Below are 16,012 nucleotides of genomic sequence, written 5' to 3' on the forward strand. Positions count from 1 at the left end.
AATGGACTACAGGTACCATCTTCCATTCCGGTAGGTGGCTTGTAGTTCTCAATGAACTGTGAGGCAGCTAGTGAGCTACCCCACACATTCAAGGAGGATGGGGGAAACGTCCCCTCTTCACTGTCAGAATATATAGATCAGTGCCGCAGCCACTACTGAGCAACTTTTTTACAACAGGTCTGTTCAACACACAATGTATTTTTGACAGAAAATTTATTTTTCTGCTCTAAAGTTCAATTGTAAGTGACAAGTTCACCTTTGAAGATTAATGTACCATCAACTTGGCAAATACATACTGTTAAAGATTTGTTTATTTTCTACCTGCTAGCCATTGTGTGTATTCTAATCAATACCACCCATCACATGTAAAAACTGAAAAGGAAAAAACACAGAAGTGATCTAGATAGCGCAGATATGACATATATTAATACACAAAATAAAAGAAAAAAAAAATAACACTCATAAGCAGGGTGTATTCAAGCCACAGACGGCTATCATTTCCAGGTACATAACCCTAGGCAGTCAGTGCTTGCTCATAATTAGTTGGCTACTGAGGATGAAATAGCCCAAAAGCAGTCCAGGCAGCAATGGACTTAAAACAAAAGTTAATAAAAAGACTGAAAATACATAAAAAACTGACTGTGACAGATATATACCTGTGTAGACTTTCAAAATCAACCTCTTTCAACCTTGTTACCCCAGAGGAACCCATTAAATAATTTTCAGGTCACAGGGAACCCCTGCTAAGGGAATTCAATCAGGGGTCATTAGGCAAATCCTTCTTACATTGGTGGTCAGCGCTGGTTAGAATGCTTCCCTTACAGTCAGCTATACAAAATTATAAAAAGGCACCATTAGATGACATGTCAATCACCAAAACAAAAGCAACCCCTAGCAACCTCTAGAGAAACGTAGGTGTTCCAGGGTACCCTGGTTGAAAATTGCTGCTCCAAACACTGCCACTGACATATTGAGGGCTCTTCCTCTGAGTTTTGAATTCTATATTAAAGTGGAATTACATGCTGTTGATAACCAAAGTTTAAATCTGCTCCCTTCACCTTCTAAATCCTATTCTAACTACCTTGTGAAAGGAGGATGCTTATACTTACCCATTCTTGGGGTGCTCCGGTCTGGTTATGTGACCAACTTCAGGGGAGAGGAAGGACAGCTGACAATGGATGTCCCATAGCAGGCTTATGGGCGACGTCACTGCCCAGGCATTTCAGCCATTAGTGATGATCTCATCTCTCGCCTGAAGTCGGCTGCTGGGGAGATCATGTAATGCCCTCAGAATAGGCAAGTATAGGCATCTTTATTTCACTGGGTAGCTAGAATAGGATTTACAAGGAGGGTGGGAGCAAGGTTAAGCATAGTAGGCAAAAGCCTAAAATTCCACTTTAAAGTGGATCTTCACTCTCTCAATCAACATGGACTATTTTTAATCCTTATGCAGCTAGAATTTGTAAATAGATAGAAAAGTATATCAGATTTACTTGTGTTAAACTCTTTTTTTAAATTTCTTCAGTTAGTTCCTTTTTTCTCTACTTAAGCAAATGATGTCATACATCCCAGCAGTCTTCAGTAGGGGAGGGTTCTCAGCTCAGCCTATGCCTGAACGAAGGGTAAATGGATTCCAAAAAGTAAATGATACATGAATCCTCTGCCCTTAATCAAGATGGCCACTGCCAGAAATGCTAGGGAGGTGTTTCTCAGCAAAATAAAAGCAAGGAGACATGTATAGATGGGAGCTGCTTTGAATATTAAAAATGCGCTAAATAGCCTTTTTGTTTTGTGGTACTCAGATGCAGTGCAGTTCCATTTTAAGTTTTGTTGAAGGTGACCAGCTGCCAGGGTTGTTTTTTGGACTATTCATCCCTATGATTCAGCTAATAATGAGAGCACATTTACTGCCTAGGATTCCATATGCAGAGCAGAGACAGCTTCTTGTGATTTGACTACATATTGCTTCTGAGAGTATGATTTCTTTTGCTTTTTTATATATATATATATATATATATATATATATATATATATATATATATATAATGGGGGGGGGTACACTTTTAAAGGCAAATAGACTAACACATCCACCCAAATTAAAATGGTGCCTGGAGTTCAGAAAACAGTCAACTGTATAGTTATAACTTTTTTGTATGGCTCAGAACGGTACTGCTGAAAACTAATAAAAATGCCACAAGCAGTCATGGAATGTGTTATCACAGCAGAACAAATACGGGGGATTGCTTTAATAATGTACTGATGTGTTCTTTCACTCCTCCAGCATTCTGTGTTAGTCACAGATGGTAGCAGAAGAGTAAAAATATATGCTTGGAGGGATAATTGAATATGGCTTGTGGTGCAAGCTTTTTAAATGCTTAGTTCTCTTTATTATTCATGTTTAATAGAATAAAATATTATCAAAACATATTCAGTTTGAATAGCAGGCAAGAGAAAATATTAACCAAGTTCGGTAAGTATCAATGAAGACTGTATGGTTTCCCACTGCATTGGCCTTGGAGCAGAAACAGACTTGCAGCATGGGCATTAGGTAAATAAGCATCCAAGAGTACACATACTACACTTAGAAAAAGATATATTTTATATATATATTTTCCAGTACTAAAATAATAAAAGTATGTATGACACATTATCACTGTGATGATTAACACACAGTCCCACCTTGTTGTAATAAAGAGCCTCCTCCGGAGAGAACTCCCCCCTCCTCTCATCATTTCCACTTCCACAGTGTGCCTGGGCACAGATCCTCATCAGTCGCCCCAAGTTACACAGCAGGAGAGCCATGTTCGTGGTGTCCTGGATGGATTCAAAGTTGGTGATTCCTTTATCAAAGCTAGAGAAACTCTTCTTCCACATGTCCTGCTCTGCATTGGACACGCTTTTACCTGCTGGATAGTATAGGAAAAAATGCTATATTTTGCTTAAACAAACAAAAATCATACATTTAAGCAGTTGTGTTCACCCATCATAGGAGTCTAAAAAAAAAAAAAACCCCAAAAAACATGCAGTTAGGCTCCAATCACACAGGCATAGTTAAGTGTACATCTGTATTAAGGACTGTGTATGCCCATATGGGACGCGCAGGCAGTCCCATTTATGTCTATTGGGATCCAGCACCTGCAGGGTCACAGGCGCTGGTTGCAACTGGACAGCCATGCAGGCGCGGATAAATGCCCCTGAATGCACACTGTGTGCACCCGCACTGCTGTCAAATTGGGTTTCTGTACTTGTGCATCCCACATGGGCAGGTACATCCATGGACATGTTGCCTTACCAATGGAATCCAATTCATGAACTATAGGTGCTCAGAAATAAGAGTGCTCACGACCAGACATCACAAAATGACTTCACGCTCTAGCCTCTGTTTTGTAACCCATTTATAATAAGTGGGCCACGGCGAGAAGCCTGTGCTGTCTCACATAGTTTTCCTGCCTAAAACTGCAGAGAGCTCCATGACTGATCACATGACTGGGCTCTCCTCCCAAGAGGAGCACAAGGCACATTTGTAAAGCACACTATTGTGCGGTGTTTTCTAAAGCATCGGTAAGAAGGCAATACTGCTGATTTATAAGGCACTGGAATTTTAAAAGAGACTTTGCAAACAGGAAATTTTCTCATCAACAAAGCTGAAAATGTTCTCTTCTCTCACATAGCAGTGATCAGTGTTATGCGCATGGGAAACCTCATCTGTGATCTGTAAAGGGAAACACTTAATCTTTTTGCCATGTATACGTGTGCAAGTCTCTGGGCTGGTCTGACCTGGCTGAAAATGGGCAGTCTCCATGACAGAATATCAAACAGTCATCATAAAACAGCTGCTATAAGAATTGTTAAGGACTGCATTTGCTAGTTGCCTGGCTTTATGTTGCTTTAAAGGCAGATTTTTTTTTTTAAACATTCTATACTGATTTGCACAATGGTTTTGCATAAAGCATCCCTGATCCTCCTCTTCTCGGGTCCCTCGCCGGCACTCCTGGCCCCTTCCTTCTGCCACATGCTTCACAGCAAGCAGCTTTGGGGGCACCCAAGCAGGCTTGCTCTCACGCTGATGCCGTGTGTCCCCATTCACAAACAGATGTGGCTCGGCCCCTCTCCATGCTCTCGCATTGGCTTACTGGCTGTGATTGACAGTAGTGGGAGCCAATGGCTCCCACTGCTATCTCAGCCAATGAGGAGGGAGAGACCCAGAACACCCGAGGCTCTCATGCACATCGCTGGATCAAGATTGAGCTCAAGTGTTGGGGGGACTGCAGCACACAGAATTCTATTAAAGTGCTAGCATCGGCATGACAGGCAGGAAACTAGCATTCTCAAAAGACCAAGATCAACACTTGTAGCCTACACAATTCTTTGAGGACAAAACAGCTGTGGGGTGGGGAATGCCCTGGGCACAGATGATGGGCCCGTACAGGTGATAGCTTAATGGCAGGCATGCATCTGTGGGTCTGGATCCTAGTCCAAACACACCAAAACCCACCTCTAATCCTGAGAGTCTCCCCTATTCATAGATCATGTTACAGGCAGTGTAAACAATGAAAACATCTCAGCAGAGGAGGCCAAAAGCTGCTCAGCCCAAACCCAAACTTAATAACCCCTGCAGCACGAGAAATTCAGAGACAGGAAGAGGAAGGGGCATTCCTGCAGTGAAGATTTCTTCAGGAACCAGCTGCCTGCATGACTTGGGACATACTTCATCACTGGTAAGTAATGGGACTAAAGCTGTACAGAGGAAAAAAAAGTTAGCTTAACAGATGGCTTATAGCATTCTACGTATGAAGGTACAAAGCCTTCTGTGTGCTGCTCCCCTTACAGTCCCCCTAATACCCATCAGAGGCCCATCTTGATCCAACAATGTGCACAGGAGCCTCAGCTGTCCTGGGTCTCTGTCACCTCAATGGCTGAGATACAGCTGTGGGAGCCATCGACCCCCACTGCTGTCAGTCACAGCCAGTGAGCCAAAAAGAATAGAGCAAGGGGTGGGGCTGAGCCACGCCTTTCTGTCTTATGGACACAGAGCAAAGCTCAGGAGCAAGCATGCACCAGTGTCCCCTTAGAAAATAGCTTGCTATTGGGGGTACTGGTCAATGGGGAGGAGTCAGGAGAGCCAGCAGTGGACCCAAGAAGAGGAGGATCAGGGCTGCTTGGTGCAAAACCACTGCACAGAGCAGGTAAGTATAGACATGTTTGTTATTTATTTAAAAAAAAAAAAAAGCATTAATATCACTTTAAAGCTAAAGTTTAAGAGGCGTTATCAAATTACTTTTCCATTTCAATCTGTTGCCAGCAGTAATTTCCCATAACTACATAAATATTGCTCCTCTAAAATGATGGCAACACTGAAGAAGATCTTTACACATACGGAGTCAAGTACACCTCCCCTGGTACAGTAATCTGTGCTCAAGTAATTGCTCAATTCTGTGGAGGGCACAGACATCTGCACAGAGCTGGAAGTTAAATATCAGGCATCTATAGCACCATCCTTTGGATTAGCATAATGAGCCTTTCATCTCAAGTGATATATCTGCAAAAAGGTTTTGCAAATCTAAATGCAGGTTCTCTTTATTGCAATGAGATTTATTATACTATAGCAGGCTGTCCATTCCACTTAGCTGTTACAAGTGTGAGGCCTGTCTCAGTATTTACAAGGAAGACGCAGGTAAGACATCACTGTGAAGTTTCTAAGTTTTCCATTTTTCACATTTATATAACTGACATGCATTGGTCTCCCCCCGCAACTCATTACAAATTATTTATTTTTTTCACGTAAATCACTCTTAGACATAAAGAAAAGGGTGAGCAGTTTGTCAAGTTTTCATAAAACTTTGCCTAGATGCCAAATCCCCATCCCAGGCATATTCAATTAAGACAAGCTTGAGGTTTAAGTACCTTTAAATACATAGTCCTATCATTTCCTCTCTAACATAATAGCCAAATACTCTGCTTATACTCGGAGATTCTGACAGAAAATGGATTGAAATTGCTAGAAAATTGCACAAGATAATGTAAATTAAAAGGATGTAAATATAAGGTTTGTTTGTGTGAGACTCTAAAAAAATAACAGCCCCGAATAAAGCAGGGAAATGTAAATTGCAGGAAATCCATTGCAGCACTTAAATATATATGCAAATGTTCAGAATGCAGGCTAGAAATTCATTAGCTCACTACGCTTTGTTGATGAGGTTGTAGGAGGACAAATCTATGCAGTTTTAAAGTTTGAGTACTTGAAAATGATTTCCATTCAGAGAAATGATTATACGTTATAATACTCTCTCCGCCAACTGACAAAACGGCAGGGGTTCTGGAGCGACAACATCCTAAAAGTGTTGGCAGGCCCGCAACGCTGATAAATTAGGCCAATAGTGATGCAAAGTACCTGAGAGAAGCACTAAACTTTCTATAAAAGTTCATTGACCCACACCATCTCAAACTTTCCAGAGCTATTCTATACTAGAGACTCCCATTCAGGAACAGGGCTGCACAGCATTAAGTGAGCGGCAGGCGAGCAAGCGATGCTTGATCTTTATTAGGCCGGGTCCACATGGCAATGGAGAGCTGACGGAGTGCTTTACCGCTGCCGCTCTGGTAGCTGTCCGTTCCCGGCTGTGGTAAGGGGCATGATTTAGCGCATCACGCGGCTCCCTTTTTTGTTTTGTACAAACTTTATGTAAGTGTAGAAAACACACTTCATTCATAGCAATGTACGGCAGAGCGCTGCACAGTGCCATGCAATTTGGCACGGTGAGTTGCGATAAAATGCAGCTGGTCTGCCACTGGCTAAGTTGCAATGTGAATAGGACACATGGGCAACAACTGTTTGCCTTGTGTGTTTGAGGTGACAGACATTTTACAATGAAGTAAACGGTGTCACCGCACACTGTGTGAATCAGTCCTTACAGCAGTTCACATTAGCGCCTGAGCTCCGCCTCTTGTCAGATAAGCAGCAGCAATAGATTCTAATAGGAGAGCGAAACCTACTGTGAATTGTGCTTGCAAGGGATCTGGGTTGCATGCTCCTTAGGAGATCTAATGCCTGATGATCTGAAATGGAGCGGAGGCAGGGATCCTAGCACCGGACAGCAGTTGCAAAAACAGATCATTAGCACAGGTAAGCCTATGGAAACCCAATCAGCGAATGGCAAGTGACTTCAGCTAGTGGCAGGCCATATCACTAATCACCTCCCCCACCGCTTCCCCTCCTGGGTTTGTGCAAAAAATAGTCTTCCATGAAACCAGTCCCTATGGCAAAACGTTTGCAGACCGCTGCAAAAGGCCACAAGCAAACACTGCTTGTGATGTCTGGAAGCCTTGTCCAACTGCTACTCCTCAATCTACTCCCCAATGAGCCAGTGCCAAAGGGGGTTAACCCGCTTGCCTCTTCCACATCTCTCCACAGCTGAAAATAGAAATAACAAGACACCTTTTTGTTTCTACTGGAGCATTTGCTTCCAAATTTACTCCTTTCACCATGTAGCTATTGATCCTTAGGCTGGTACCCCAAAATTTCAGAATGCTGGTTTACTGAGAAAACAAACTTGAACAGCTAGATCTCAGAATACATGTATATTGTGTTCATTTCAGAACCTTATCTGAATGCAATAAAAATGGACAAACTCAACCAGGAAAGGAAGAGTTGCTTTTAAAAAAAAAAATTCACTCAAGAGTTTTCAAGTCAATGACAAGGCTCTTAAAACTCACACATTAGACCTCACCTGCTCTCTCAGACTGGAGGGCTGCAGCCTGGTTCATAAAGAACACTCCGATTTCATTTCGGATATTACCAAGCCTCTTGAGCACCTGCATCTTCTGCTCTGGGTTCTGGTCCTGGAGTTGGGTGATGATCAGGATTTCACTGGCAGCTTCATAGCATTTGCAGCTCACTGACAGCTGACATTCCAGGTCAGTGATCAGGTCGGTGACAAAGGAAAAACCTAGAAGACATAGTTCAGGTTCCTTAAATGGAGCGATAACTGAGGGTCAGTAGAGTATGAACAGCTTGAAATTCCTGTTATTTTGTATAATCACTATGAGATCTCGTGTGTACAGTAATCAGCTTTCGGAAATTAATGTTCCAAGTTCAGATTAGAGAATAAAAGACATCGAATATACTGCTTCTCCCACATGAAGACCTATTAGGTGGGTTCAAAACACAAACTCTGTACTAGAATTGTCAAGGTCCTACCTTTTCCCAGAGGTTATGTTACTCCATGTGCTGGCATCCATCTTGGATTTCTGCTGAGCATGGTGGGAATCTTTTATGCCTTCAGGTCTCTGAGGTCCATCCCCCAGAGGGGTGTGGCTGAGTACATATAAGCCTGTGATCCGCACATGCTCTTTGCACTTGTGTCTTGTGTCTTTGTCTTGCTACAGCTCTGTGTATATGCTCGTGACTCTTCTGGTATCTGACTCGGCTTGTGACTAAGACCATTCTCTGTGTTTTCCTTCGATCTGACCTTCCGTTGCTGAACCCGGCCCGTGACCTGTGATTCTCTGTCTACTGTTCTGTACCGTTTTGTCCCATTGTTGTTGACCCGGCCTGCCTGACTACGCTATTGTCATTCTCACCAGCTACACGCCATTGGCGGCGGCCATTACCGCAGCCGGGGTGTCTCGGGGGCCGCGACCTGGTTCCTGGCTGCGTCAAGTCCATCCCCACCATCAGGGGCCCTGGTGAAGGGCAGCCTGGGACTTAGACTCCGCGCCCTGAGGGACTTCGGTCTGTTGGTGGTGGTTGTCGTCAGCCAGTGCGTTACCCTGCCACTAGGCCTACCTGTCCGTTCCACAGCCCTGCCCTGACAAGAATATATAGTACCTCCTGCGCTTATATGGATAAATATTGCGAGTAAGCAGCCGGCACTAAAATACCTCAACCTAAGGTACAGATATAGAAATAGATATGAAAGTGGTGCAGCGCTACACATACATCTTATAGTAACATGGGAATACAGGAGATGAACACAAATATTTAGTGATGGGCCCACATGAACACCAGCCCCCACTCAATGAACTTGTAGCAAGGACAGAACACACTAACTCCTCCTGATCCTCACCTGAGGGATCATTAAATCAGTGCAAAAAAGTGTGTGTATCCCCATATGGGATAAAATACTAGTTCAGTGAACCGTGAAAAACACTGCAAACCAATACAGCCGCACTCTACTCCTTATTGTGCATAAATGCTGCAGTATGAAAATGTCCACAATGATGCAACAACTTCATCACACACATGCAGGTGATATTCTGGTGCTTGTGCTGATACATGCAAATCCTTAAATAGCTGAAGTGCCCCCTCACCTTCCTGCCAAGGCCCCACAGGACCAGTGCGCTTCATGGGTCACTTAAGCGGTCCTCCCAGGACAAGGTGGTCTTCTTGGTAGTGATGGTGGTACTCTCTCCTCTCTTTAAAGGTTTACCTCCAGCCACTAATGCCACTGCTGTTTATTACTTTCCATGAACGGCCCCAGTATTGAGACAGAAAATAGCCAACACAGTGTAAAAATGTTTAATATTGACACCCATAGTGTGGTGTGAAGGCTTTTTTGTGACTACAAAATTGTGAGTGGGCATTTTTTACTTCTCTTGGTGTCAATATTAAACAGTTTTACACTATGTTGGCTATTTTCTGTCTCAATACTGGGGCCGTTCATGGAAAGTAATAAACAGCAGTGGTATTAGTGGCTGGAGGTAAACCTTTAAAGAGAGGAGAGAGTACCACCATCACTACCAAGAAGACCACCTTCTCCTGGGAGGACCGCTTAAGTGACCCATGAAGCGCATTGGTCCTGTGGGGCCTTGGCAGGAAGGTGAGGGGGCACTTCAGCTATTTAAGGATTTGCATGTATCAGCACAAGTACCAGAATATCACCTGCATGTGTGTGATGAAGTTGTTGCATCATTGTGGACATTTTCATACTGCAGCATTTATGCGCAATAAGGAGTAGAGTGCGGCTGTATTGGTTTGCAGCGTTTTTCACGGTTCACTGTGCTAGTATTTTATCCCATATAGGGATACACACACTTTTTTGCACTGATTAATGATCCCTCAGGTGAGGATCAGGAGGAGTTAGTGTGTTCTGTCCTTGCTACTAGTTCATTGAGTGGGGGCTGGTGTTCATGTGGGCCCATCACTAAATATTTATGTGTTCATCTCCTGTATTCCCATGTTACTATAAGATGTATGTGTAGCGCTGCACCACTTTCAGATCTACAAATTCTGTACTGCTGTCAGCACATGTGATCTGGAACTGAACAAAATGACTGCCTTAGATAGACTGTAGTTAAATTGGGATCCTAATGGTTCCCTTTGCATAGGTATAGGCACTTTTTTCAGAATCTATAGCAAACATGAAGGTACTTCCCAAAATGCTATACATACAGGTACATTAACTTCTCTCTCTCACATATGTCAATAAAGAGGAGAGAAAGATCATCTGAAGTCTGCAAGTGGTGATATGTGCAAACTCGCTCACTCTGCAAACTCAGACATTGGGAAACAAGGCACAAGAACAAAGCAGCAACTCAGGCTTCAGGTAATCGCCAACCAATGAATACAAACCTCCTATCCACCAAGGGCAATTTGTATTTGCCATGGTGCTGCAATCAACAGCCAACTGAGGGCCTAAAGCGGAACTAAACTCCCCTAACCTTTACAGCCATGGAAGTTGCCATTTTAGCCTTTGATCTGCACTCCCCCCCCCTTCGCTTTTCTTCTTCAAATAATTAGCTACCACTATGCAATCAGCTACAACAGTTTTTATATTATTTTCATTATTATTATTATTATACAGTATTTATAAAGCGCCAATAGTTCGCTCAGCGCTGTACATTACAAAGGGGGACAGAACATGTGACAGAGCAATACCAATACAATGCAAAACATGAGGGGATTGAGGGCCCTGCTCTTTCGAGCTTACAATCTAGGAGGGAGGGGATGGTGGCACAGGAGGAGATAGCTGTGGGGGATGGAGTGGTAGGAAGAGTGGAGGAGGTCGGTCAAGTTAGCAGGGGGTGGGGTAGGCTTCCCTGAAGAGATGGGTTTTCAGGGTGCGCCTAAAGGAGAGGAGAGTAGGTGATAATATGATGGGTTGGGGAAGGGAGTTCCAGAGGATGGGTGACACCCTGGAGAAGTCCTGGAGGCGGGCATGGGAGGAGGAGACCAGGGAACTAGAGAGAAGGAGGTCTTGTGAGGAGCGGAGTGTGCGTGCTGGGCGGTACTTGGATATTAGGTCAGTGATGTAGTTCGGGGCAGTATGGTGGACAGCTTTGTATGTCAGTGTTAGGATTTTAACTTTGATCCGTTGCGCAATCGGAAGCCAGTGGAGGGATTGGCAGAGGGGGGTGGCGGAAACGGAGTGGTTGGAAAGGTGAATGAGTCTGGCAGCCGTATTCAGGATCGACTGAAGCGGGGATAGCCAGCGGCAAGGCAGGCCAGTGAGGAGGGAGTTGCAGTAGTCGAGTCGTTATATGATGAGGGAGTGGATGAGCTGTTTAGTGGTTTCTGGGGTTAGGAACGTGCGGATTTTGGCGATGTTGCGGAGGTGGAGTCTGCACGAGTTTGTTAAAGATTGGACTTGGGGCTGGAAGGATAGGTTGGAGTCCAGAATGACACCAAGTACTCTGGCCTGCAGGGCGGGTTTGATAGATATATTTGACTTTCTACCAATTGTAGGGATATACAAACAGCTGTTTTAGCCCCTAAAAGTAACTTCCTCACTGGTGGAGTATACACAGTAATTAATAAAATTCAAATACTTTATACAATCTCTCTAAGATACATCTGTGAAGCCCATGTGGATCCATATAGCCCACGACTTATACAATTTATAATCGTTTCTTTTACATTTGTGATCCCAGCACTCTGACTCCATAATTCTATCTACCTCGAGCCTCCAATCAAGCAATGTAAGGCATTTATCGCTCCTCCAATAATGCGGCATAAGACCTTTTGCTACATTTAAGAGAAAAGGTTCCGCTTTAAAAGATCACTTGTGAACTGCCACAGGACTCATGTTGAAAGGTGTTCCTATTAAATGCTGGGTCTGCTATTCAAAAGCAAACAGTGTATGACAAAAAAGGCTATGCTTGACTTCCTTTACCTGCAGTTCACATGCTGTACATAGAAAAGCAGCACAATGCAATGCAGGTCAAATGCAGCCTCCAAACTGCCCAATTAAAGTCAATAGCATTTTGTTGACCTGTGTTTGATTTGTTCCAAACACCCATGAACGTAAATCCATTAGGACAAGGTCAATTCTGACAGGCATGCCTTGAATGTAGCATACACTGCTCATGCACTAGTAGGCAGAATATAAATGGAAACACTGCAGAAAACAATGATGGTATGTTTCAGCAAGAAAGGGTTTATTTAGAGAATCGGTAAAAGAGTGGTTTTAGTTCGACTTTAAAGTATTAGAAATAGGAAAGATTTCTTAGTCGGCTATCCTTACTTTGGATAAGTAAAGCTTCACAAATCTACCCCTATAAGATTGAAATCCTAGGTTCTAGAATAGGCCCAATGGTGACTGGTTCTCTTTAAAGGCCAAGTTCATCTTTAAAAATAAATGCAAATATTTTTACAGGAAAAAAAAGTGCATTTATTTTTTTTTTTGTTCACAGACGTCTGCAATGCATTGCGTAGTGGATTGCAGGCGCAGTGCCAGGCCCCTGCTAACTCTTCCTCCAGCTCTCAGTTTGCACCTTCCTATTGGCTTTCAGTTGGATATCTGGAGGAAGAGTTAATGGAATATGAATGCGCTGACTATCATATACATATTCCAGTGAAAACCAAGTCTTTCTGCCGCAGAGACAGACGAGACTTTTAGTTCTATCACACACAGATCCCTGTGAATGAATGACGCAGCTATGTGGGAAAAGCCCCATGCAGGTGTGGCAATTGCAAATTGAACAGCTGCAGAGGAGAAGAACCTCCACATGCTGTCACAGGGGAAGGGGGGGTACTTTGGGAGTTTCTTAGCAACATATTACCCCCTAAATAATGGTATAACATGTTACTAAAGGTGAAGTTAGCCTTTAAGCACATTTACAGTTTTCAAACAGACACAGGAGGAGGATACAGCTTTTTTTTTCCAATCTGCGTGTAGCTGTGCTCAGGCTACAAAGCTTTTGATCTCCAATTTCAACTCGAAGGAGAGATAAGCTTCCCAGTTTGTCTCTTAGCCACTCAGATTGACTATGTGAGCGTTCTACAGTGGATGAAGCTGGGGTTCTGCTTTAAGCGGTTCTTCCATGTAGGAGTGGCTGTGATACCCACCATCACAACTAGATTCTCTGTGAAGACTGTGCAGGATCTCCTGGTCATCCTTCGTCTGGTAATTGTACTCCTCGAAATATGCAGCTCGGTTGCTTGCGTTCTGGGCCAGCATGAGCTGGATGTCTCCGCAGAGAGTGAGGTACTGGCAAAGTAACAGCATGACATCGGGAACTTGACTGGTACACAGGCAGCTGTAGGCATCTATGAAGATTGACAACATTATTTAACAATATAAATATATACGAATTTTAAAACACACTTTGTAATGGTCAGCGCCAGGGGCGGACTGACCATTTGGAAACTTGGGCACTGCCCGAGGGCCTGGGGTCAGTAGGGGGCCCCATGAGATGCCCCTGGTACCTTTTTCATAGGCTTTTTTGAGTTTGAGCAAGGACACAGGGGCCCCATGATCCCCTATTGCCCGGGGGCCCCATGAGTTGTCAGTCCGCCCCTGGTCAGCGCATCACAACTTCACATGAATGAATTTGACAATCAAGGGGGAAAGAGAGCTTTTTATCAACAATTTTTTCCCATCTCAGTCTTCACAAAAGCCTTGTGTGAATTGTTTGGCAAGCATCAATCCTCTCAAAAGAAATCCACTATGTAGGCATTGCCGTGAAAGTGAAGAGTATCCTTACAACACACACACACTTCAGTGGGGAGGGTCACATGTAGTATGCACATAAATCATATAACCGCAATAAAAAAAAAAATTAAGTGTACTCTTTCCTATAAGAGAAATTTGGGGCCTGCAAATTGCTGACCTCTCATTTTGCAAACGTTAGTTACCTGGTTGTTCTGCTGACCCTCTGGTTTTTATGCTACGAGTCTCTGAACTAGAACAAGTACAGCGATGAGGAAGTTTTGTTTTACTCAGACTTCCCTTATCTGCACATTTGTTCCATCTCAGTAACTCAGATGTACTGAAGCCAGCAAGCCATTAGAAAAAATTCAGGAAACTAGCATTTTCAGAAAGAGTCCAGCAGTAGCGGGTTACATAATAAAATCAGGAAAGGTTTTCCTTTAACCTCCCTAGCAGTCTGATAATGTCAGTATTTCTGTGCTCAAACCGGAGCTTTTTTTGCATGGAAATATGTTGTTTTTATATTGTAGGCCTGTAATTTTTAGGAATAACTCACTGAAATCTGTCTGAACAAGAGTCTAGTAAACATCCCGGGTAGGATAAAATTTAAAACACGAAATCATAAATTAAAATATAATAATCATAAAAATAATAATAGAATAATAAATTTAATTCAATAATGTAATCAAACCAAAAACACTGAAATCTGAAATATAGCGCCAAGTTCGCACATCCCTGAGCTTAGCTGCAAAATCGTTTTCAGTGTCTGATGACGAATTTCCCCACGAATCATTATCACTCAATTCTGCAAGTGGTTCTGATTTACTATCGCTGTTCTCTAGCCGGTCTAACACCACTTTTGACATAAAGGGACGCTTTTTGGACGCCATGGACGTTTCTCAGCTTCAAGGAAGAAAGAACGGTAAATATGCAGGCAGGGCACAGGGCAAGGTACTCGGGACAAAATGTATGTGAAATGATTTGATACAGTAATGTAATACTATGTGATTTTAGTGTATTGAGTGAATGGGCAGCACAGTGGCTAAATGGTTAGCACTTCCGCCTGGCAGTACTAGGGTCGTTGGTTCGAGCCCCAGCCACAGCACCTCCTGCATGGAGTTTGCATGTTCTCCCTGTGCCTGCGTGGGTTTCCTCCAGGTACTCCGGTTTCCTCCTACACTCCAAAGACATGCTGGTAGGTTAATTGGCTCCTGTCTAAATTGGCCCTAGTATGTGTATATATGAATGTGAGTTAGGGACTTTAGATTGTACGCTCCTTGAGGGTTAGGGACTGATGTGAATGTACAATATATGTAAAGCGCTGCATAAATTGACAGCGCTATATAAGTACGTGAAATAAATAAAATAATAAAGTCACTTTTTAAAATTTTTAAAATTTCCAACCGGTTCCGGCCCCCGTATGTTCTGACGCTCGCAGGGACCGGAACCCGGAAGACAGATGCTGGCATCGGCCGAAGGAGATGGCCCAGGATGCTGCAGGGGTGACATCGCAGGAGCGAAGGACAAAGTAAGTGAAACAGGGATCACAGAGCAATGCTGCAGGGTAATCCCGAGTGTAGCCGAGTGTAAAACAAAATGAAATGGTACACTGTTTAATCTGCCTGGAAATATTGAGTTACAAAGTATTTGAAGCCTGAATTCACACTGAATAGAACTTTGAAATTGTGCTACTTCACTTGTCAGTACGACTTCATCTACAGATGTCTATGCCAGTCGCACCTGAAATCGCCAAATGTAGTGCAGGAGCTACTTTCAAAATCCATGTCTGAGTCACACCGCTTAGAACATTTCCACTGCGAACAATAGGGTGCGACTTTTCATGTGATTTGAACTGTCAAATCGCATGACAAGTCACATAGATGTTAACAAGGGTGACGTGAATATATTCTTAACCACTTCAGTAGAAGTTGTTCACATTTTAAGGAGTTAAACAATTTTAACATTTTAGCTATAGGTTTATTGATTTTTCAATAACTCTGTAATTACTTTTGATACTAAAGTGACACTTGTTCTTTGGCAAACAAAAAGGAATTCAGTGAAATGGCTTTCACTTTATAAGATGGCTCAAGCTTTAGGTCCCTATTAGAGTTCCGAATGCCTGAAATGAGAAGATTACTGCTGTG

The 16,012-nt window shown here is 43.1% G+C and overlaps 1 protein-coding gene across 1 annotated transcript in view; it reads right to left on the minus strand.

Annotated features, from left to right (window-relative positions):
• The window catches only part of EDRF1 (erythroid differentiation regulatory factor 1), a 98,650-nt gene that overhangs the window by 40,731 nt on the left and 41,907 nt on the right, over positions 1-16,012 (minus strand). Inside the window, exons 19-21 of the mRNA XM_089669742.1 lie at positions 13,286-13,486; positions 7,728-7,946; positions 2,680-2,906 (exon numbers count right to left, since the gene is read on the minus strand). Of these exons, the coding sequence (XP_089525868.1) occupies positions 2,680-2,906; positions 7,728-7,946; positions 13,286-13,486 (647 nt within the window). The remainder of the gene's footprint in view (positions 1-2,679; positions 2,907-7,727; positions 7,947-13,285; positions 13,487-16,012) is intronic.

Source organism: Staurois parvus, unplaced genomic scaffold, assembly GCF_062004578.1.
Source record: "Staurois parvus isolate SC_StPar_1 unplaced genomic scaffold, SC_StPar_1.0 ptg000009l, whole genome shotgun sequence".
NCBI classification, from domain to species: domain Eukaryota; kingdom Metazoa; phylum Chordata; class Amphibia; order Anura; family Ranidae; genus Staurois; species Staurois parvus.